A 21,960-nucleotide genomic window follows, 5' to 3' on the forward strand; every position below is an offset into this window, starting at 1 on the left:
AAACATGCTATTGGTCTGTGTGTGTGCTACCAACATGGAGTGGAGCAAGTCAACTAGTATATGGAATGATAGAATTAACTCCACTCACTAAAATGCATAACATTTGTATAAAGAATTGAAACCTTAATGAAATGATTTGAAATGGCTCTGCAAAGAAGAAATGGGGAAATCAACAAAACTGGTGCAGAAATCATGCATTCTCTCTAAGCTTGGAGTACACAACATCTCTCATCATCTCGCTGATCTTAATGGTGGTATCACTCACTGTGTGTGAAAGAGCAGGCTTCTCTGGGATGTCCCCAGGCTGTGGGACCTTATGAGGGAGTAAATCCTTCTCACTCTCCGCAATGCTGTCACTGAAAGAGCTGACAGAAGATGCCTCGTTTTCTAAGCTGGAGTCACCATTTGTCCATACGGAGAGTAAGGAAGATGTCCTGAGGTCTACGGAAAAACAATACCTTACAATCTGGACATCAGCACATAACAAAAGATTCTAACTCATTTTCCTTTCTCTTTTTCATCCGTCTAATGCATTCACCTTCAAAGCAGTTTGAAATTTTAATTTGTTTTTTATTTTTTTGGGAGGGGTGGGGGTTGTCTCCACTTTGCATTACTGACATACAAATATGTTAAATAACCTTGGAATTTTAGACTAAATGTCAATTGTACTTAATTTATATATAAATCGATTTATAAAGATATATATATATAAAGCTTTATCAGAACATGACTTAAAGCTGTAGAAAAACACTCACCTTTTCCTTTCTGAGCTTTCATCAAACAGCTGGCAACGAGATCTGTGCAACTAGCTTGCAAAACACGAGCACTAGATACAACACTGGGATCCAGCTTCTCACCATCCATGTCACCTTCACTGGCGATGTCTGAAGAATACAGAGCCAGAGCAGTGAAGAGCAACCAGGAATAGTTGTGGATATAAGGTTGGATTAGCCGCTGACGGTCACTGACTTTGCTCGTTACCGTTGGATATATCGTGACACTGTGAGTGGGCAAATGGCTGGAAACAGGAAAACAAAATTAGCATGGACATAAAAGAGAATTCCACGAGATGCTGGTACACAGAAGACAAAGTGCAATTTACATTGTGATCTCAATGTTACTTACGCAGCACAACTATAAAAACTTAAAGAGGCGCAATATCACTTGACTTATTGTGAGCTTTCATTTACATAAAGAATCATGTTGAACAGATTGTCTTACATTGTGCATATGGGTAAAGATAACAATGTAAGTTGATGTACCTTTCAGAGTACCTCATGCCAACATAACACCCATAACACAGGTCAAAGTCTTCACACACGTTGCAGTGGATTCTGTGACCAATAATAAGTCCTTGGCAATGGTCGCATGCAAATTCCATGTTTACCATTTCGTGGTCATCTTCGTGTCCTTCAGGCTTCACACCCCCTGTAAATGAAACACAAAGGAGTGGTGTGATGCATATCCCCATCTTACCTAAATGAGTTCCCATAGTACATATCAGAGAAGAGCAAATGCCCTCATTGTACCAGCATTCAACATTTTTAATGTGTTCTTGTTGAGATAAATTGTTGGTGCTGTTTGATGCTTTGTGCCATGCAGAAAGAACCAAGTAAATCAGTGCAAGATACCAACGAAGTTGCTGCAGGTTCCTGCGTACACGTGAACTATGAAGCACAATGGCCTGGAAGCCTGTCGCACAACATAATGTTCTGTCATTATAAATAAGTGCAAACGCCAGGCATTTGTCACGTAAAGACCACCTAGAAGTGTTCATTGAAAATGAGTCATTTTAGGCTAAATCCTTTTTTCCCCATTAATCGTCGCCGAGGTTTAAGTTTGACCTTACCCAAGAAGCACGCTTTACACAGATCCATATCATTACACTGCAGGCACCGGTAGCGATGCCACGGTGCAATTTTGTCACAGCCATCACAGGAGATTTCCACATTAAGCAGGTCACAGTAGCGAGCTATAAAAAGATGCATCTGTAACAACAAGAAAGAAATTTAAAAGATGGCATTAGTGACCAGAAAAAAAAAACCAAAAACTGTGTTTCAAGCTTATATTTACATATATAAAAGGTACCTATAACATTAGAATCACACTGTTTATTAGGACTGATCAAACAGCCCCTCCCCGGAGCACGAATTCCACAAAACTTATGTCAAATTATATTTATAGGACTAATCAAACAAAATAATATAAACATGACAAATGAAACAAAAACCCTCCCTCGGAGAATCGATTCCACATAATTTATCGCAAGGAGTCTGACTGCAATATATGGCATATTCACATTGTTGACTTCTAGTTAAGGTATACATCCCAACTGTCCTGCTTTGCGCAGTGATTTTGCCACTCTATCCAGATATCCTACCAAGTTCTACCTCTGTCCCATTTTTATGGGACAGAAGTAGGGCTTGGTGGGACAGCAGGATTCGGGACAGCAACCCCGCGGCCCTGATTTTATTCTCCAGTGAACCCATTCTGCACATGTGCAGACTTGTGCACAGAAGTCCTCCCAAGCTCCGCCACCCTGTGTCCAGATTCACTGTGGAGTAAAATAGGGGGGTATAGTTTAGGAAAACTCAAGCAGCAAATGGGGGTTGGGTGTCAATTTACCAGTCCCATCACAAGAACATGTTCTCTCAGTCTATTAAAAGGTTTACATTCATGGACAAAACCAGTTTTGGAGAATTAAAACCTACCCTGGTAATCTACGGCAATATCATCAGCTCACCTTCCTCCTAACGTCTGGTTCTGCTTGCTCCAGCTTTTCATACCAGGTCTCAAACAGGCCATCTTTGCACTCCTCCAACCATAAGATGTTCTGCCTGTAATCTGCCCTTTCATCTTTTTCTTCCCACCGACTGTAAAACACCACATTTCTCTAATATTACACTATGCATGGTTATTACTGCCTTTTACTAGAATGCTCACAGAGCCATATTTATAAACAGGCAAGGCTGAAGCCACATGCTTGCGTGACGACAAGCTTCTGGCAGGCTCTTCACAAATGTTGTCCTTCAAACACACAGAAGCTTCTCTGTCTCTGTGCAACTTGAACTTAATGCTGGCTTTGTGCACGTGTGTTGTCTCCCAACATGACTACCAGCTTACTTAATAAACCTTTTAAATCTCATCATAAAATTAGTATGCTCTTTACTGCTATATAGTAAAACAGGAGGCAGAAATCACTGCTGTCATTTTAGGGCTGATAGGGTTTATTCAGAAATGGTCATTTTTTTGACATTTTGGATCTCATACTTCCCCATCCCAGTTGTGTGCCTTCACAACATTTTTGCATTGTGGTTTATTGAATAAACTGGAAATGTCTCAGATGAAACATCTAAAATCTAACTACTGTATTTCCCCAAGTATAAGACGCACCTTAATTTTGGGGCCCGGAATTAAAAAAAAAAAATACATATTACACAAAGTTATTGTACTGGCTGCCTGAATAGGAACGGAGCGGAGTCATGTGATGCGATGTGCATTCATTCCACTGGGTTCCTGTGTTGCCTTGATGGATCAAGAGATGCTGCTGAGCAACACAGAGGTAGGCAGCAGGTCCCCTTTCCGAAAAAAAAACCAAAAAAAAAAAACTGTATAAGACGCACCCAGTTTTTAGACCCCAATTTTTCTAAAAAAGGTGCATCTTATCCATGGGGAAAAACATTGTGAAGGGTCAATCCCAACAAATCTATTGAGTTGGTCCTGCATAATACACTGTAAAACATTGGGCATAAAATCTATGCTAAATCTAGATCTATATTAGCATGAAAACTTTATGTACTATAATGCTTCATTGTACATGTGTATAAAGTCTACAGTTCTGTGTAAAAATAATCAAATATTGTGACATTTTACAGTAAGTTGATGAGATATGATAGAAACAGCCCAACCTAAAAAAGGAATATGTTTTTCTTTACCCTTACACACAGGCTTACAGTTAAATAAACTCCCTTGTTTATTAACTATTATAAAATAGCAGGTTTTGTATGATGAAGTTACTAAAGTATGGTTCAATCTACACGGATGTATTTGGCCTAACAGGTCTTCTGCTACTGGGGATTCGGTAGAATACCCCCCCCCTTCCCATGTGTTTGCAAAAGGAACACCAAGAACATTAAATTTCATATGAGGTTTTAAGATATAAATGTTTAAATGTTTGCTTAAAAACATCTTTATAGCCGAAACGTAGTATGAGGCAGACCATCACATACCTTACAACACTGTCATGGGTGCTTATATTCTCTTGGGACATGGCTAACAGAAGGTCTGGGAGATCAATGCTGACAAAAAACGAGATGTCCTGTGGTTCCCAGCTCATGTCCATCATATGTAAAAGAGCAACCTGCACGCATGATAGAGCAGGGAGGAGAGACCTGGAAGAAGCATGCAGCCAAGATTAAAAGGCTTCATACCATGGAACTGCATGACAATATAGTGATACATCATATAAAAATGGTTTATTGTTCACAATCCATACCTGTCTTTGATGCAATGGAAACTCTTAACAGCATTAACCAGGAGTGCGACAAGTCTGTAGTAGGCTTCTCGAACGGCTTTGTGGAGATCCACACCACAACCTTCAAGGTGACCAAAATAGCTAAACAAAATAGTGAACAGAAAATATCATTATATGTACCGTATAAATCATCTGCTCATGAGCAAATTGTATGATTATCATCTTTCTAACGCTTAAACCTTAAATATGTTTTTAAAAAAGGGGGCAAATCAGGGTTTGCCATAATATACATTATTAATAAACTTTTGTGTGAAGCCAAACTTACGTAGTGAAGTCCTTCTGACATGCGAGCAGCTCCATTAGAAAGAGCACACAGGAAGGCTGGAAGAAGTGGGGTTGCCCCAACGTCCCCAGACATGTCTGGATTATCTTCAGAACCTTAAGGATGCTTTCAGCTTGAGCTTTCCTCAGGGACAGGACCTGTAAAATGCTATCAGAAGAAAGAAACATTTCTGCCAACCAGTTACCAAAAGCACAATAAAGTCCTTTATGTAAAAATGGATTTTCCCCAAAAGCGTGAATAGCTTAGTGCCACATTTGTAGAAAAAATGGTCCGACCCGCTTACTATGTGGGCAATTCCTTTTATATGTAACACAAACATTATCATAATCTTCAATAGACATTTTTCACATACGTAATATTAGAACTCATTTTTTTTTTTTTACCTTTCATGAGAAATCGTGGTATCCTTTATGAAGTCTAAGATGTTTCTTAAGATGGGATATTTCTCTTTCACGGTTGGCAGCACTTTTGCCTCTTCCATTGAACGGAATGAGAGCAGTCTGAGCCTTGCACGGTTAAAGGGCGCTTTACGTGTTGGCGTCGGAGGTGGAGAAGAAGGTTCCTCAGCCTTCTCGGAGGTTTTGCTTTGGTTCCCTGGTGGCGTTTCATACCGAAAAAGATCAGCCTCTTGTTTTTTGGGAGGACCAGGTTCAGAGACAGGTAATTTCCCTGTGACAACAGGGTAGACGCTTTCTGGAGAGGAACCGGCAGCTTGAAAATCGGATTCTACGATGGAGCTTTTCCTACGCATATGTTGGCTGCGTATCAGATCACTGTCATCAGCTGAACTGCAGCTCACAGGGGACAGCCTCGGCCTTGGCGGTAAAAACTTCAACAACAAGAGACTCTTCTCAATGCATTGCTTAGCTGTGTTGCAAAAGAAGACATTTAAGTTTAGGTATGCTTAAAAGTTAAGGATGCCAACAAACAAAAGGCACGCGGTTTAGTGTGAGCTGCGGTTGAGATCAAGTAGTGTGCTGGGGAAGACAAGCATAGTTACACGGGGGGGGGGGACTATAAACGCTGGGTTTGCTTTAACGTAATCACATAAACATGCAAATGTGAAAGCAGTAGTAGCTGGTTGCAAAACCTGCATAAGTAATTACATCTCGGTCCTCACCTCCCTTCCTCCTTCTAATGGGAGGATTCATTTAGGTGAAAGAAAGATTGCTGCAAATTCTATGTAAGTAGCTATGTTTTTGCTTAACTGGCGTGAAGGCATTTGCTAAATCTATATTTTATATGTATTATATATATATATGTATGTATGTATATATACACATATAGCGTGTGTTTTAATATTAGTTTTACTATATGCATTAGCATATTTGTACAGATCCAGCTTAATGCAATAGATTTCAGGGATAAATGTCTCCTAAGTACGTTGGTTAACAACATTTTGAAAAGAAGAGCCATTTGCTTAGCGTATAAGTGAAGCGTTTTATGATTTCAGTGTATTGCATAGCATCATGAAGCATTGTCGCTCTTAGCGATGAACACACTTCGTCCACATACTCACCTAACGTCTCTGGATTCACTTCCACTAGATCCATGCCAGGCTTTTCACTTCCACCGCCATGAAGAGACTTTTGTTTCATTTCTAGCTGCAAATAACACGTTTATTTAGAACACACTGCCTTGTGAAAATGGTAATGGGTTCTACGCATTGAAACCAAGATTTCCCTAACTTTCTCAGTTTCTACTATTATTATTATTTATTGACTTATATAGCGCCATCATGTTCCATAGCGCTGCACAATGTGTAAACAGGACCTAACACAACACTTTCACTTACAAAAACAAAAAGGTAAGGAGGGCCCTGCTCAGATAAGCTTACAATCTTGAAAGATTCTATGGCAAGGACCTATATATCAGTGTCTGCTGTTGTATCGCATGACATTTAAGCATTCCTGGCAAAAATTACGAATGAGGAAACACTGTACATTAATGAGCCATTATATCTCACAATGGTTAGGATTAACCAGTGCTAGGAATGTTCCTGATGCTGCATTCAATGGTAAACATCCTACATTTAACAGAGCAGGTGGAACGTCACCAAAGAAATTGACACGACAGTTCAATAAATTGCGAGAGCAATTAGTACATCTGTTTTAAATATTCGAATGCGATACCCATAATCAAATTAAATTCCTACCATCCATATCCTAATACCATCAGCCAGGGCAAAGACTTGTGCAAACTCTTCAGATAAAGAAAGATTCCCTCCACTGAGCACTGTGTAATGACAGACATTTAATGGTTATTCATTTATTTATATGCAGTCCTGCACCAATGTGTCCCATATCCCATATTTATCCCATGATTTTGTTAATCTTCAGCAGTAACTGAAAGCCTTGCTTATAACAGTCTTTGCAAATAATGACATCCACTTTCACGTGATTAAGAAATTATTTCTGCAAATTAGTTCGAAAAGTAGTTTTTTACAATACAATATGAAGTCTTAAAGTGTTTATAGTTCTAGTGGAAGAACAGGAATAATTGCAAAAATCTTTTATCAGAAAAGATGTGACATTCAATGTCTTGGAATGACTTTGTAATCCACGATCACCTGATTACACTTACAATGCTGGTCAACAAAAAATGGATCTAGTTCTAGTATTGCAGCAACAAGTGTATCTGCTCCAGCTATGTTATTGGCATTTCCACACAACCATTGGATAGCTGAGCAGAGGCAAGAAGAGCATATTAAATGAGCTGGTTATTTACCATACTTCTGCAGTTTTCCATACAGTTCTGGAGTTAGATACACCAGAGCAGCAAAGGTGCAGTTCACTGCTTGATCAACCACGGAACCCCCTACTATATCATTCTTTGTCGCTTGTTTCCTAAACGCCTGCAGGAGTCCTTTGAAAAGCTCAGAGTTAGGGCCACAGTAATCCTGGGTAGGATCTGAGTTTGCAAAGTCAAGGAGAAAGTTACGACAGTCATCTGCATGAGAGTTCTTAGTCTGGAAATAAAATAATAATGTAGAAGAGCATTTACATAATATCATATTGTTAGGGATATTAATGAGACAATTCTTATAATAAATTCACTTTATTCTCAACCTTTTTTTTTTTCCATGCGTATCCTTCCTTCCTTTCTGATTCAAGATCACAATTACTGAGCACCTTTGCATTCACAATATATAATTTGATATTTGGTATAATTCTAATTTAGTTCTTTCTTGACCAGTACACAGAAGCACACGGTTCAAATACCGTTTCACACGTTCTTACATGACTTCATTCCCCAGGCTTCAACTTCCGCAAGGTCAACAATAAAACTTCCTAAACTAACAATAGTTTGCATTTTGAAATGCCAATTACAAATATGAACAAATAAAACTGGAAATGCCAATTACATATATAAACAAAGCGCAACATATGTCATAAACATATAGTACCTCCTCTATTCCTCCTGGATCCTGAACGGGTAGTTTTGGTTCAGACTCTGTGCACATCTGGTGCCTGAATACTGGTTTCCATAATGGAGATGTAACAACCGAAGCTACTTTTGCAGCAGACAAATCAGCAAATGGCCCTAGCTCTGGGAAAGGAAGAAATGCATTTCTCATTAAATATTAACGAGCAATTTAAAGCCCAATGAAACAACATTTGGAAACTTTAATATGCCTAAGTACCACATTAAATGGCATGTGGCATTGGCTACTTGTGCACATAAGTTGCCACAGTCTTTTTTTTAAGTAGCCAAACCCCTGCTTAATATGTCATCATGGGGACAGACACATAACTGTTTGATTGAGTGTGTTTTTGTTTGAGCTATAAATTTAAAGTCAATGTGTCAAATTTGTGGAAACGCATGCAAGGAGGGCTAAGCTGGCATTGGAATATCGAGTCATTTGTTAGGAAAAGTCTTCATGGAAATATATTGTAAATATACTCTAGTACCTTAAGGCTTTTTATTGAGCTTCTCATGATAGCCTAGGAAAATTGCAACGGAAAAGAAAAGCACTTACCACATGTGGATCTTAAGGCCATGCACCTGGATGCCAGACGTCCCATGAGCCTAGCCACAAGGAGCTGTATATCTGAAGCCCATGACAAAGCTATGTCTGGAAGCCCATAGGCAGTAACTGTGAACTTGTAGCCCCACTCATTATTGCTACTGTCTGAGAAGAATTCAAACTGAAGTTGTGGACCAGATTTAAAGGTTACTTTCTGTAGGACATCAAGAGAGGAAAGAGAAACAGTCAACTTAGGTCTTGCGCGGGTAATTAGTAATGAAAAGGGTTTAGTACAGGAATGTTATGACTAAACTGTTCGCCATTCCTAAGCTTACCTTTGGCCATTTTTCTGTGCCTACTTTGTGGTCATAGCGAATTTTGCCACCTCTTGCATCTATAAATTCCAGATAATCATACCTGGAAAGACACGTCATGGCAAGTTCACAACGGGTTCTTTCAATGCAGAAAAGAAGGAATGATTTCAAGTCATCAATGCCATGCTTCTATCAATAAACTCTTACCTCCTTTCTGTTTCACACTTGTCATCAAATTCCACCTCAAAAGATGTTGCCCCGGGGCAGAGGAAGACTGTTTTCTCACGGCAGTTGTTCTCATAGTTATGTGGGGACTCTAGATGCCATGTTTGTAGTATCACAGGTTGCTGAACCTGGTTCCAAGTATCCATCTCTTCCTACCCAAAACAAATCATGGAAGAAAAAGCCTTTAAAACCTCAGATCAAAGAATTTCATTTATCATTTTAGGATTGTTACATAAAAACTTCCCTTGCCTTGCGGGTAAATAAGAACCAAACAGCTGCTGAACTATTTGCCTTGAAAAGTTTATGCAGCATTTAATCAAATGCATCTTAATTTTCAGAAATACAATAGTAAGTTACACTATATACAATGTAATCAAGCATACGGAGATACACATCAAGACACAGCAAAGGACATAAACCCAACGATAACATGGGGAAAGGACAAGGAATAATCTACCTTGTTAGAACCTTCCGTCGGATCACCGCAAAGGTTTTTTAACAAACCGGCTAGCGTGCTAAAAATCTGGAGCAGAAATCGGTGCGGAATGTCAAGGGTGCAAACCTCCAGCAAGAAGGTCATCTAGCACAAAGCAGAAAGAAAGCAATTAATGGAGGCCTGAAACAAAAACACAGAGCATAAAACGGCATGTAAATGACGGTAAAGTTCATCATACCAGTTGACGAGTTGCTATGGCAAAAACAGATGTGCTCAGTTTTTCAATGATCTCCTTTCTGTTACAGTGTTGGAGAATAGGTTCCAAAATAGTTCTAGTGTTTGACAGAAAAAGGACAATATCTACAGGAGAGAAAAAAGAAATGTCAATATCATCGCTATTTCAAATATAATATTATATATATATATATATATATATATATATATATATATATATATATATATATATATATATATATAATAGCCACTTTGTGGTAGTGTGTTGGGAAATGAATCCATACATTTTATTAGATTTATGGTATCTAATTTTAAACATATTGCAGAGGTACGGCTGTCAAATAAAACAGATTAAAACACAAACATATGTAAAAGGGAGTGTTACTATAACCGTCCACTGTTGTAACTTCATAATAACCATGTACAAGCAGAAGTCACCAAATACTTACAGTTAACAAGCAGATCTCTGGCTTTTTGCACAGACAAGGAGTCATCCCCTTTCAGCTGACAGTAACACCAAGACAAAAGGCTTCCTTGCACTGCCCAAAATAACGAATGCAGAATAGGTCCACATTCGCCCCGGGAACTGTCTGCAACCAATAACTTGCACTGAAAAACAATACAGCACAACGCAATAAGCCCTGTTGGATAAAACCTTATAAATTATGGTGGTAAATAATGTCAGAGATGTGAACACCACAAAATTGGCAGATTTAATGCAAAATGATATTATTGTTAAATTAACATTCATGATAATGCATGAAGAAATTAGGCACATTTCCCCTCTTTCTCCAACTCCGACTGAACACACATCGTGCTTTCCACCACACGTACACACACAATATACTCATTTCCAACCTTTCCCCGCATTTTAATACGCATTCTTTGGTGGTGAAACTGTATACGGGTATTAGAGTGCCACAAGTTATTAGTTTATTTAGAAACATTGTGACTGTTTGAAACGCTAACAGTTGTCCCCATACAGAGACGAAATCTGCGTAGGTTCAAACATTGAAGTTAGTAAGCCAGTATGGAACGTAAAGCTGACCAATCCCATTAAGGACAAAACAGCTGTCCAACAGTGGTTTCCAGGGGATTCTGCAGCTCTGTCCCGGGCTTTGTTTAAAGGCTGTCTAGTACAGCGTACATTTGCTCCAAGGAGGGGTCCATGTGTGAAGCAGATATAGAGGCAACGTTCGGGCATTTCCTCGCAGCGATGTGAATTCGGTTGGGGAATCCTCTTCATACGGCAGGGACTTGCAGGGTTTGTACAGACTCCAATCTGGACTCCTGCCATCGTACCATGCTGACCGATTGCACAATTGGAGTCTGTCACATGTCTTGCATACTTTTCCTCAGCTAAGGATATTAGGATTTAATATGCACATCAGATGCATATTTTGTACTTGCAATCAGGTCTTACCTCTCTTTCGGCCATCAGAAGAAGTTTTTCCATGACAGACTGAACTTGACCAATGTCAAAATCTGCAGGGGCTGCCATATCTGGTAATAATAAAAGTCCACTTGGATCTTGCTCACTGCAAAGAAAACAGCAAATTATTATTAATTTCAATGATATTTAAGTGTATATATATATATATATATATATATATATATATACTTGGCTTGTCTGATGAATATTCAGCAGCCTTACCTGAAATAAGAGCACAGTGACTTGAATGTTATGTGTGTCGACTGTGGCTGGACTTCTTCTGTAATACTTTTCTAGTAAGGAGAAGCAAAACACATTACACGTCAGTATACTAAAATTAACTGGCGACTATGGTTTAACATCAAGAACCACTGCTTTCAATTGACATACATGCTACAAAGCCTCAGAAAAGAGAAATATAGATAAACATGCTAAATCTACAGCAAGATAATTGCAAGTTCTTTTATTTTGACATTGCTACTGCACACGTACCATCAAAGAGAACAGCCGATCACGTCTTGTCCGGCTATCAGGGAAGAAAATAGCCGCACCGTTCAGTAACGTGTTGGAAATTTCTTCTCTGAGTGCATTTGAAGACAGAGACGTGCTGCTCATCGTGTCCAGTTCTACAAAAGCACAAGTAAAACGAAGAACGAATAAAAGGTAAAAAAAAAATATAACAAACTTATATAAACAAAATATAAAAAAAACATTATTGTAGATAAGTCACTCAAGTTTATTTTTAATATCATTATCAAAATTTTTGATTCTCATAAATGTAATGCAGCTTCAATATCTAAGGAGCCTGGTTCAAGAACAACACTGAGCCAAGCGACCACGTTTGTACCTTGTATGACCTTAACTTCTTCACATACTCTACTTAATGAACCCCTACTATTTTTTGTCAACATAGAAGAAAGAAAAAAAAAAAAAAAAAGAGTAAGAAGAGTAAGAAGAGTAAAAAGTTTTTGTTGGCCTTCAACATCATCTAAAAAAGTCTGTAAATTAAGGGGTTGGGTAATTTCACCAAATGTAACTTTTCTTTTTCAAAGATTTCTAATGCATTTAATGACAATATTTTCTTATTTCATATACAGTCATCATCCACATGTTGCTGTACAGATGATTTGATTGCGGTCTCTTGTACACACAAACAAATGTAACATAATGCCAAGGGAGGAAAAAAATCTATTTAGAACCTTATTTAAATCCTCCCTACATTTAAATATTTCTATTCTATGTGAAAATGTACTACTAGAAAAAGAGTGGAAAGGCCTGCTCTATAAGTGTAAAACTTTACTTTTATTCTTTGCTAAATAAAATATAGCGAAACCGAATCTCAAATGGTACGAATATCAGCAAAATTAGCTCTTTTCCAAATTTAATTACATGCCTTGTGCACTAAGCATTCTAATATAATAATAAAACATAAATATAATGAAGAAATTGAAAAGTCGACTATAAACATTAGCATATCAACTGTTATAGGGAATCACATATAGGATTAAATAACCCGTTCACAACAGGCCTAACGCATTTATTTTACACGGTTTCCTTTGTTTTATTTACCAAAGAATAAGTTTTACACTTTATTAGCAGGCTTTTCAACTCTTTTTCTAGCCGTTATTGTCAATTTTGGAGTTATTCCTCGGATCAGCCTTTATATTTAGTTTTTTTTTCAGTATTACGTAAACCCTACCATCACAGAGATGCTGGTATAGCTCCTGAGCAGCATGGCTTTGGTCAGCCTTATCTTTATCTGTAGATCCCGAAGTCAGAATACTGGAACAGCTCAGGAGCAACTGCAGGAGAATTGCCTGCGCAGAGACACATTCCTCTCTCGGACTAGGGGGAAAAAAAGGTAAAAGTTACATGAAAACCTAATACAGAAATATTGCAATTGGTCAATGTTACAGTGCTGTGAAAAAGTACCCCGCTGCTCTTACTTGTCACATTTAAGTCTTTCAGAGCATCTAAGTAATGCTAATATAAGATAAAAATACAACAAAAGTAAACACAAAATGCAGCTTTTATTTTTTTAATAAAATAACCTAATAACTTGGTGGCAACAAACGCGAATGATTGCGTTAACTGGCAACGAGTCTTTTTCATTTCTGAGGAGGAATTTTGACCCTTTCATGTTTTCTCTTCTTCATGCTCGTTTGCAACCATGCCGCAGCATCTCAAGTGGATTCAAGTCAAGACTTGGATTATGCCGCTTTTGAGCCATTCAGAGGCGGACTTGCTTGTGTGCTTCAGATCATTGTCTTGCTTCATAACCCAACTGCACCTCAGCTTTAGGTCACGTGCATGTGATGGCCGGACATGCTCCTTCAGGAATTTCTGGTAGAATTCATGGTTCCATCAATTATGGCGAGTCACCCCGGTCCTGAAGCAGCAAAGCAGCCACAGACCATCACACAACCTCCATCGTTTTTGACTGTTGGTATGATGTTCTTATTGTGGAATGCTATGTTAGCTATATGCGAGAAGATCCATGTCTTCCAAAAAGCCTTTGTGGTTTTCTTTGGTCAGCAGTGGTTTTTGCCCTGGAGGCAATTCTGGGTTCTTTGGCAACCTCCTAGATGAGTTGTCAATGCGCTCTTGTGAGGGATTTTGGTAGGCTGGCCACACATGGGAAGATTCACCACTGTTCCAAGTTTTCTCCATTTGTAGAGAATGGCCGTCACTGCGGTTCGCTGCAGTCCCTGCCTATATATGGCTTTGTAATTCTTTCCAGACAGATGTCAATGACTTTATTACTCACGTACTCTTGAATTTCTTTAGCCAACAGCGTAATGTACTGCTTTTTAAGACCTTTTAGCTTACTGCACTTAACAAGTCAGGTTTCTATGATGTTTAGATTCAACATGGGTGGCAGTAGATAAATAAATAGATCGTTAAGTTCTGTTTTCTTTTTTGATTTCCTTCGTAGAGCCATTAACCATAGGAGGGAAACATGAATTGGATATTCCTAGGAATCTTTGCTGGTCTTTTTTTTGAGGGGACTTTCTTGATGAACTGAGTAGTATTAGATTGGATTTGGTGGAACTTAATTATCTATATATTCTTCTATTTATTTATTAATTACTCATTAATTTATATCAAAACTTTTTTTATGTAATTATTGCACACTTTGCATATGATACCATATGTTATTGATATCTTAACACAAATTTATTTGCACATATTTATTACTTATTTGTATAATTTATTATTTGTTTGCACAACCTACTTATTTCCATATATTTGTAATACATTTGTAGCATACTATTTTGTTCCTTTTTACTGGCGCTAATCATGACTGGCTGTGTCTATTGAAATTTAACCTAATTATTTATTAACAAAGGGAGCACTTACTTTTTCACATAGGGCTAGGTAAGGTTGGATAGCTTCCCCCCCCCCTTCCATAAATGAAAATCATTTAAAACTTGGCGTTTTCTCTACTTAAAATTAGCTTGATGATCTAAAACAATTAAGTGTGACAAATATGCAAAAATAGAAGAAATTGGTAAGGGGGAAATACTTTTTCACAGCACTGTACACCACGTTATTGAACATACTTTTTCTGCAGTTTCTTATAAAACATCCAAAGGAGCTGCAAATCCAGACCCGAGAAGTCAAGCAGTGACTTGGGCTGTGCTCTGTTGTCTTTTTCCTGCAAAAACAGACAATAACAGATGTTTATTACACAACAAAGTATTGTAAAAAAAATCACTTAAACCTGCTCTTGCAAGAACTCTTGCATCAAACCTACCAGTTACGTAACTAAATGCAACATTTAAAGCATCCTCGCTAGTACTTGCTGCCATATAAGACAGACGTTTATGTAATTAGACAGTCGGAGGTGGAACCATGTCGGTCACTGACCATCACAGTAATACATGGATTACTGGTCCTTAAATACTGAATAGAGATTCAATTATGCAACTCAATAAGAAATAAGCAATCGGTTTTTAATTAAAATGATGGCATTGAATGGCATGGTTTTTTTTTAATTGTATTAATATTTAATACACTAAGTCTTTACTTTCTAAGAAAAAAATGATTTCATATGAAAAGTGTGCAATTGCTTGTGTGTAAATATTTTAACTTCTAATTTTAGTTTTCACATATTTCGGAAAATAGAAAATTAAGGAAACAGGAAAAAAAACATGACCATTCGATGCCCCTACCTATTGCGTTCTTGGATTCATGGCTTGACTGATGTCCTTGATACCAACCTAGCCAAACTGAATACTCCTTTGCCTTGTGCTCTGTTCTTTCCCAGACACAAACTGTTCTGTGTACTCTAGTCAACATTTTACTGCCTCAGAAAAACAACAGCGTCTTTAGAAAGGATGCTGTAATATATTTGCATTAAATGTATTATGAATCTGGTAGAACTGTTCTGAAAAGTGTGGATCTTCTGCAGAAATCCTGCATGGCGAGAGCTGTCCTGCATGAGGACCTGGAGCTAGCTCATCCTCCGCTTGTAGCCTTCCACTATTGGTGAGCCGGGTCAAACTAGCCCACACTGACTCCTCTAGCTATATTACCTGCTGAAATCTCCACGGTAAATCACATTTTAATTCCTTTATGATGGAAAGCATTAAAAACTAAAGAGCAACCAAAAGCACACGGTAAAATAAGGTGACATCTTCCTCATACAACTGTATGTATCAAAAAGTAGTAATACGCAGGTGTAACTTACGATATCATGTGCAAGCTGCTGGATGAACTGCAGGGTTTTCAGAATCAGTGTCATTCCACACACACTGTCCTCTGCCACGTCTTTACATTTCAGACACGTCACATTTATACTGGCCTTTCCTTCCAGTGGCCTTTTGTAGCCAAAAGCACTTAGGCCCTGGACTCCGAGACGCTCAGCTGTTTCTTCCCTTGTGCACAGAAACTTCACCATCCAATACTAGGGGAAACTTGTTTTTATAAATTATAATTGCAGTTTGAAATAATAAAATGATATAAAATATCACATTAGCATGGCACAGCAATGTCAACATGTGAAATACGCAATGCAATGTAACACTCATGGGAGTGACGGCAGAGCCGTTATTATAAAGAAGTCATGAGCTTCAGGATCCAGGCTCACCTGTGCAGTTTTACATTGGGGCATTTGGACATCCACTTCATCCCATTCCTCTTCAAGTTCAAACCAAGCTACAGGGTCATGTTCTTCCAACTCTGGACATGACTTGCTAGTTCTGCAAATATAAAATACACTTGGAAAAGAGAATTGTGTAACACAAAAGATGGTACAATTTATATATACACTACTGTTCAAAAGTATGAGGGTCACTTAGCTTTTTTCATGGAAAGCAAGGAAATTTATACCTGTGCTAATGTACCGTATTGGCTCAATTATAGGCCGCACCCTTAAAGTTTGGTGCTATTTTAAAGAAACATTTATTTTTAAAGAAACAATACACATTAGTGGAACAGCATATGATTATATATATATATATATATATATACATACACATACACACACACACACACAGAAATTTGGAAAGCCATTTTAAGGTCCCCCTCAATTCATAATGCACCTTACTTATAGATATTCCCCAGGAGTGATGATTGCTGATAAGAGGGCCTCTGTACGTCTATGAAAAGATTCCATTAGAAAACAGACGTTTCCAGCTACAATTAACGTCTACGCTGCACTTCTGATCCATTTGAAGTCAATTTAATTGACAAAAAGTTCTTTTTTTCCCCTCTCCTTCCAAAAAAAAACCAAGGACAATCCCAAGTGACCCCAAGCTTTTAAAAGGTAGTTTATAAACATACAAAATGACACATGCATGCATATTAGTGGCTGCCACATTTCAAATTCACATTTTCACTGCAGGAAAAACTACCATCTCCACATAAGAAAAGAAAAAACATTTCATAATTAACTATCCTAACCCAAACTGTTAACAAAAGTTATGGCGGGTAAAGGTGATGGAAAACCCTTCCACTTAAAACGAAGGGGGTAGTAGAAGCCATGTATAAAGTGGATATAGAGGCAAAAGGTGATAATTGTTGACCTTATTTGCATGTGCCTACCCAGAATCCCCTGTGGTGGTGGCAGCCCCATTAGATTTCAGAGGAAAAACAAACCTTCTGGCTTGTCTGGTGTCTGTAGATGAGTGTTTAATAATACTTCTACTGTATAACCAAACTGTATAACCAGTAGCTGTGTCAAAATGTACTCTCAATTAGACTAAAATGAGAGGTTTACAAAGACAGGAACAACATAACTACTGTTTTACCTTTCTTTGAGAAACTGTCTAAATTCAGATAGCTTCCATGAATCATATTTCTCAAATCGTTTGAAGTGTTCCTCAGCGTGAAATTTGTCCGTAGAATTGTAAGCAAAAACCAACCCACATTTGGCACCAATAGCACCTCTTCGAACCTTAGAAAACAAAGGCACAATAACATGAATCCCTCCATAAAGGAACTGCTGATCAATGAAACCGCTCCAAATAATGATCATGTTGTCAGCTCTGCTAATTAACAAAAGGAAAAAGAAACTACAGTATCAACGACTATTTGGATTACTATGAAAGAAAGCGGTGTCTAGAAAATGATCTTGGCGAATAGTTCTTCTTCATAAATATATAATCAATCAGTAGGTGGGCATGAGCAGTCTATGTCTACTCTTCAAAAGTACTGTTTTTATTAGAGAAAAATGCATGGTTTAAAAAGAAAAAAAGTATAATGCTTGTGCTTAATAACATATAGAAAGTTCAAAACATTGAGACATCACTCACTCTGAGCCTCATCTGTGTAACTTGGAAGGCTGATTCTGTTCCTGACGAAAGGATAATGCTAGCCCTCGTCTTTCCATTCTCTGTGAGAAAGCCTACGGGGCACAGACACAAGTGGTATCAAATATAACCCCTCTCCGTCTGAAGCATAAACCTTGGAGATCTCAATAAAAAGTATCAACTGTAACTAAATAACATTTAGAAGATGCAAATCACTTTTGTGTTACAGAAAATCCTCCTGATTTGGCAGACTCTTGTTGTCTACCAGTTACCTTGAAGCCAATTTTACTACAAGGTCACAAAGGTGCAAACAGAAGAAAGAAAAGGATGAAAATGTGCCAAGTATTAAAATGGCACCACATTGGTACTTAAAGCTCTACTGGCCACGTCATGCGTCATTTGGGGATTATCATACCGTCGCCTGTCCACTGTTCCATCAATAGATTTTCTGGTCCAGATTTTTCACCCTTGCCTTTCACATCACAGGCAATCAAAGTAAACTGTAGTTGTCTCCCTAAAATACAGGGACAAAAAAAAATGAAAATAAGCTAGTAACACATTATGTGGCTTTAGAAAACGTTGGATAAAGTGGCCGATTCGCCATTCCTGGAGGAACATATTCATCCATTGTTTCTATCATTTTCAATGAATGTGTTCATTTCAGACAGGCCAGTAGTGAGGACTAGACAAACACACAAAAAGCTAACTAAAAATTAAATTGTATGTTACTCAAGGCAGTAACCAAAGGTGCAGCCACGACCATTTCTTCCAGGGATCAATATTGCCTCTGTTAACCAAAAAGTATTTCAATGAGAAATGCTGCAGTTGCTTACAGGCATTTTGGGGTTTATTCACTAAAAGGGAGAGTGGTCAGAAAGAGCTTTATTATGCTTTCTACAGAGTCAGCTCAGTGCTGTAATAAGGGAGTCCGAGAAAGGCATGATTCATGCATAGGACGTACATACATTATAACATGTATGAAGTATAAAGTAAAACACACATTTTCCTGAATTTAGCCCACTAAAAAGGTATATTAAAGCCAGGATTTGCTTTATGTTTTATGTAGATCAGATTACTTTTTTTAAATGTATCACTACATACAACTGATTAAAATGTACCAATTAATTTATTATTGCATTTCTAATGCTTCCATGACAAACTATTCAATACAAGCCTACAAAGTTGCATTATATGGTAAATCACTGCATTCCCCTCTAAGATTAGTACAAATGCACAATAGAAGAACACTACAATTTCATAATATATTAATATAAACATACAATTCAAAAAACAAAAATAGTAGAAAACAAGCTTCATGTCTGCTAAACATACGGCTACAAACAATATAGAACATATGCATACACAAATGCACGTGCATACATAGTGTACCTAAAAGGAATATTTTGGGGCGGTTATTTCAAAACATACATACAAAGGATAGTATAATCCTTAACAGGGTTCTCAGTTTAGAATGGAACCAAACGAACCAAGCCAACTAGTGAATAAAATATTTCAAACAAGGCTGTAACTCCCACAAAAGTTTCCCAGATTTGAAATAAAATTTTCTATTTTTGTAGCTTTATCTTTTCAGATTTTGATTTAAATAATTTAACGCATGATTTAAAAGGGTACTTAAATCAATAAGACCCCGTCTTTATTGTTTATGGCCATTAGTTCATGCCATCTGCTGGTTAGGTACTTTCATCAGTATATGAATACTAGGACATTACCATATTTAAAAAGAAGATTCATTCTAACCAATTCCATGGAAGAGACGAGCGATGATGCTTTGTATGATTGATCCATATGTTCCAGGATGTTGCAAAGAGATGTTATCACTTTGGCAATGTTACCTCTTGCGAGAGCAAAAGCCAGTAAGTTCAAGTCAACATCTGGGGTCGAACAGCTACTAAAAAAGTTAACACCAGCAGGAGGGAAAGAAAACATTTTCAGCTAAAAGTGATATACAAAACTGCAACCATATGTATTCCACCAGAACCCCACAATGCATCTAAATTAATTATACAGAGGTGTATACAGCTATAGAGTTCATCATTCAGGGGCCTGTCTAGGATACTGTAGTGTCCCTATAAAGTATTATATAAGTATATGCAGTAAACCATTCTCAATATTGCCAACTGCCCCAATTTTCCCAGGAAAGTCTCAATTTTTGAGGCACTGTCCCCGCATATGCGTCTCTCACCTCTCTTCACTGAGCCGCGGAGACTCAGTACAGCTTGTGGGCGCGCCACTGCCGCTGAAGAGTTTGCCAGCAGCGCTCCAACAAGCTTTTCTGAGTATCAGTGGCTCAGTGAAGCTGTATCTGAAATGCACATGCATGCCTTCTTTCTCCTGGCAAGGGCTTCCGGAGTGTTTCCTCAAATGGACCGAGTCTCCACAAAGACCGTCTTCCACCTTTTTGACGAAGTTCTCAATAAGGCCATGGTCAGCGGAGCTTGTAGCAGGGAGCAGAGGACAGAAGAAAGAAGACAGAAGAAGCGTAGGCAAGAGAAGAAGTAAAGCTGCAGGAAAGGAGACAGGAACTTTGAACCGGTCGGCAGAGAAGGTAGGGAGACATGGAGAAAAAAGTGTGTAAGAGTGGGTGAGTGAGAGGTGTTCTCTCACTCACCCACTCTTACACACTTTTTTCCTCAATGTGTGAATAAATGTGTGAGTATGAGTGAGGGAGCAAGAGAGTGTGAAAGCATGAAAGTGTTACAGACCATGAGTGAGTGTTATCATGAGTGACAGTGTAAGAGAGATCATGAGTGAAAGAGTATGAATAAGAGTGAGTGAGAGTATGTGAGCATGAATAAGAGTGAGTGTGAGACAACGTGAGTTTGTGAGACAACGTGAGTTTGTGAGAGCGAGAAAGTAAGAGAGCCTGAGAGAGCATGAGACAGTGTGAGTGAGAGTGTGTGAGAGAAATAGGAACAAAACGCAAATGAAAATCATGATGATCATAATGATGAGAGCTATGATGTATCGCCAACAATGTCTGATTTGCTATATAACTAAAGCTGTTATACTGTATCACCATCTGTGTCTGGCTCAATATAAAATGATGGGAGTTGTGCAGTACAACCATCAGTAACTGGCTCACTATATAATGATAGGAGTCAAGTTGTACCACTGTCTTTACTTTCCTCAATATAACCACTGTAAAGGTGATAAAATTCACCTGCTTGATATAGATCTAACGCATATCAAGGATGTATGGTAGTGTTGGCAATATAATCTGCCATAATAACTAGGTGGAGGTAGATTATGCTAATTATGTGGGTTGGGAGAGTGGGTGGAGCTTTGGGGACAGTGGGCGTGGAACATTTTCAAGCTGTGCTGCAAAGTGTCCCTGGACTGTTTTTTCAAATGTTGGCAACTGTGCATTCTGTGCTATAGGATAGTGTATAAAAAGTTATTCCGGTGCAAAGCTTGCAAATAAAAAGTAGTATACCATTTCATTATTTGCCATGTAGTTATGTTCAATGTATAGTTATTGCTGCACATTATCAGTTTACCTTGCTGTCCTCAACAGGAAGCTGTTCACCTCCTCCAACACATTTGCAGACAAGAAGTTAGGGAACTCAGCAGTGCCGAGTGTTAAAGACAAGGGTGGCATATGTTGCAAAGCTTTCCTAAAATAAACAGGAAAAAAAAGAATCATATGCAAGGGTTAAAATGTATTCTTCATAATAAAGCTTATGCTGACACAAGCAACAACCATACACATTTTGCTCTGCATTGATTGTGTCCCCATCAGGCCCTTCAATACCAATTGTA

The 21,960-nt window shown here is 38.2% G+C and overlaps 1 protein-coding gene across 1 annotated transcript in view; it reads right to left on the bottom strand.

Moving 5' to 3' along the window:
• The window catches only part of LOC149300899 (zinc finger ZZ-type and EF-hand domain-containing protein 1-like), a 53,807-nt gene that overhangs the window by 21,697 nt on the left and 10,150 nt on the right, over positions 1-21,960 (bottom strand). Inside the window, exons 7-37 of the mRNA XM_089484469.1 lie at positions 21,699-21,815; positions 19,911-20,086; positions 18,596-18,694; positions 18,184-18,275; positions 17,680-17,825; positions 16,518-16,629; positions 16,104-16,334; positions 14,989-15,083; positions 13,125-13,270; positions 11,918-12,051; positions 11,648-11,718; positions 11,417-11,531; positions 10,443-10,602; positions 9,998-10,119; positions 9,781-9,903; positions 9,306-9,475; positions 9,120-9,201; positions 8,797-8,998; positions 8,224-8,366; positions 7,545-7,785; positions 6,973-7,052; positions 6,337-6,421; positions 5,201-5,684; positions 4,800-4,964; positions 4,496-4,615; positions 4,230-4,391; positions 2,744-2,873; positions 1,850-1,988; positions 1,263-1,428; positions 756-1,018; positions 266-441 (exon numbers count right to left, since the gene is read on the bottom strand). Coding sequence (XP_089340595.1) covers positions 266-441; positions 756-1,018; positions 1,263-1,428; positions 1,850-1,988; positions 2,744-2,873; positions 4,230-4,391; positions 4,496-4,615; positions 4,800-4,964; positions 5,201-5,684; positions 6,337-6,421; positions 6,973-7,052; positions 7,545-7,785; positions 8,224-8,366; positions 8,797-8,998; positions 9,120-9,201; positions 9,306-9,475; positions 9,781-9,903; positions 9,998-10,119; positions 10,443-10,602; positions 11,417-11,531; positions 11,648-11,718; positions 11,918-12,051; positions 13,125-13,270; positions 14,989-15,083; positions 16,104-16,334; positions 16,518-16,629; positions 17,680-17,825; positions 18,184-18,275; positions 18,596-18,694; positions 19,911-20,086; positions 21,699-21,815 — 4,747 coding nt within the window. The remainder of the gene's footprint in view (positions 1-265; positions 442-755; positions 1,019-1,262; positions 1,429-1,849; positions 1,989-2,743; positions 2,874-4,229; positions 4,392-4,495; positions 4,616-4,799; positions 4,965-5,200; positions 5,685-6,336; positions 6,422-6,972; positions 7,053-7,544; positions 7,786-8,223; positions 8,367-8,796; positions 8,999-9,119; positions 9,202-9,305; positions 9,476-9,780; positions 9,904-9,997; positions 10,120-10,442; positions 10,603-11,416; positions 11,532-11,647; positions 11,719-11,917; positions 12,052-13,124; positions 13,271-14,988; positions 15,084-16,103; positions 16,335-16,517; positions 16,630-17,679; positions 17,826-18,183; positions 18,276-18,595; positions 18,695-19,910; positions 20,087-21,698; positions 21,816-21,960) is intronic.

Source organism: Sceloporus occidentalis, unplaced genomic scaffold, assembly GCF_023333645.1.
Source record: "Sceloporus occidentalis isolate IW3139 unplaced genomic scaffold, rSceOcc1.0.p SCAF_22, whole genome shotgun sequence".
Classification (NCBI taxonomy): domain Eukaryota; kingdom Metazoa; phylum Chordata; class Lepidosauria; order Squamata; family Phrynosomatidae; genus Sceloporus; species Sceloporus occidentalis.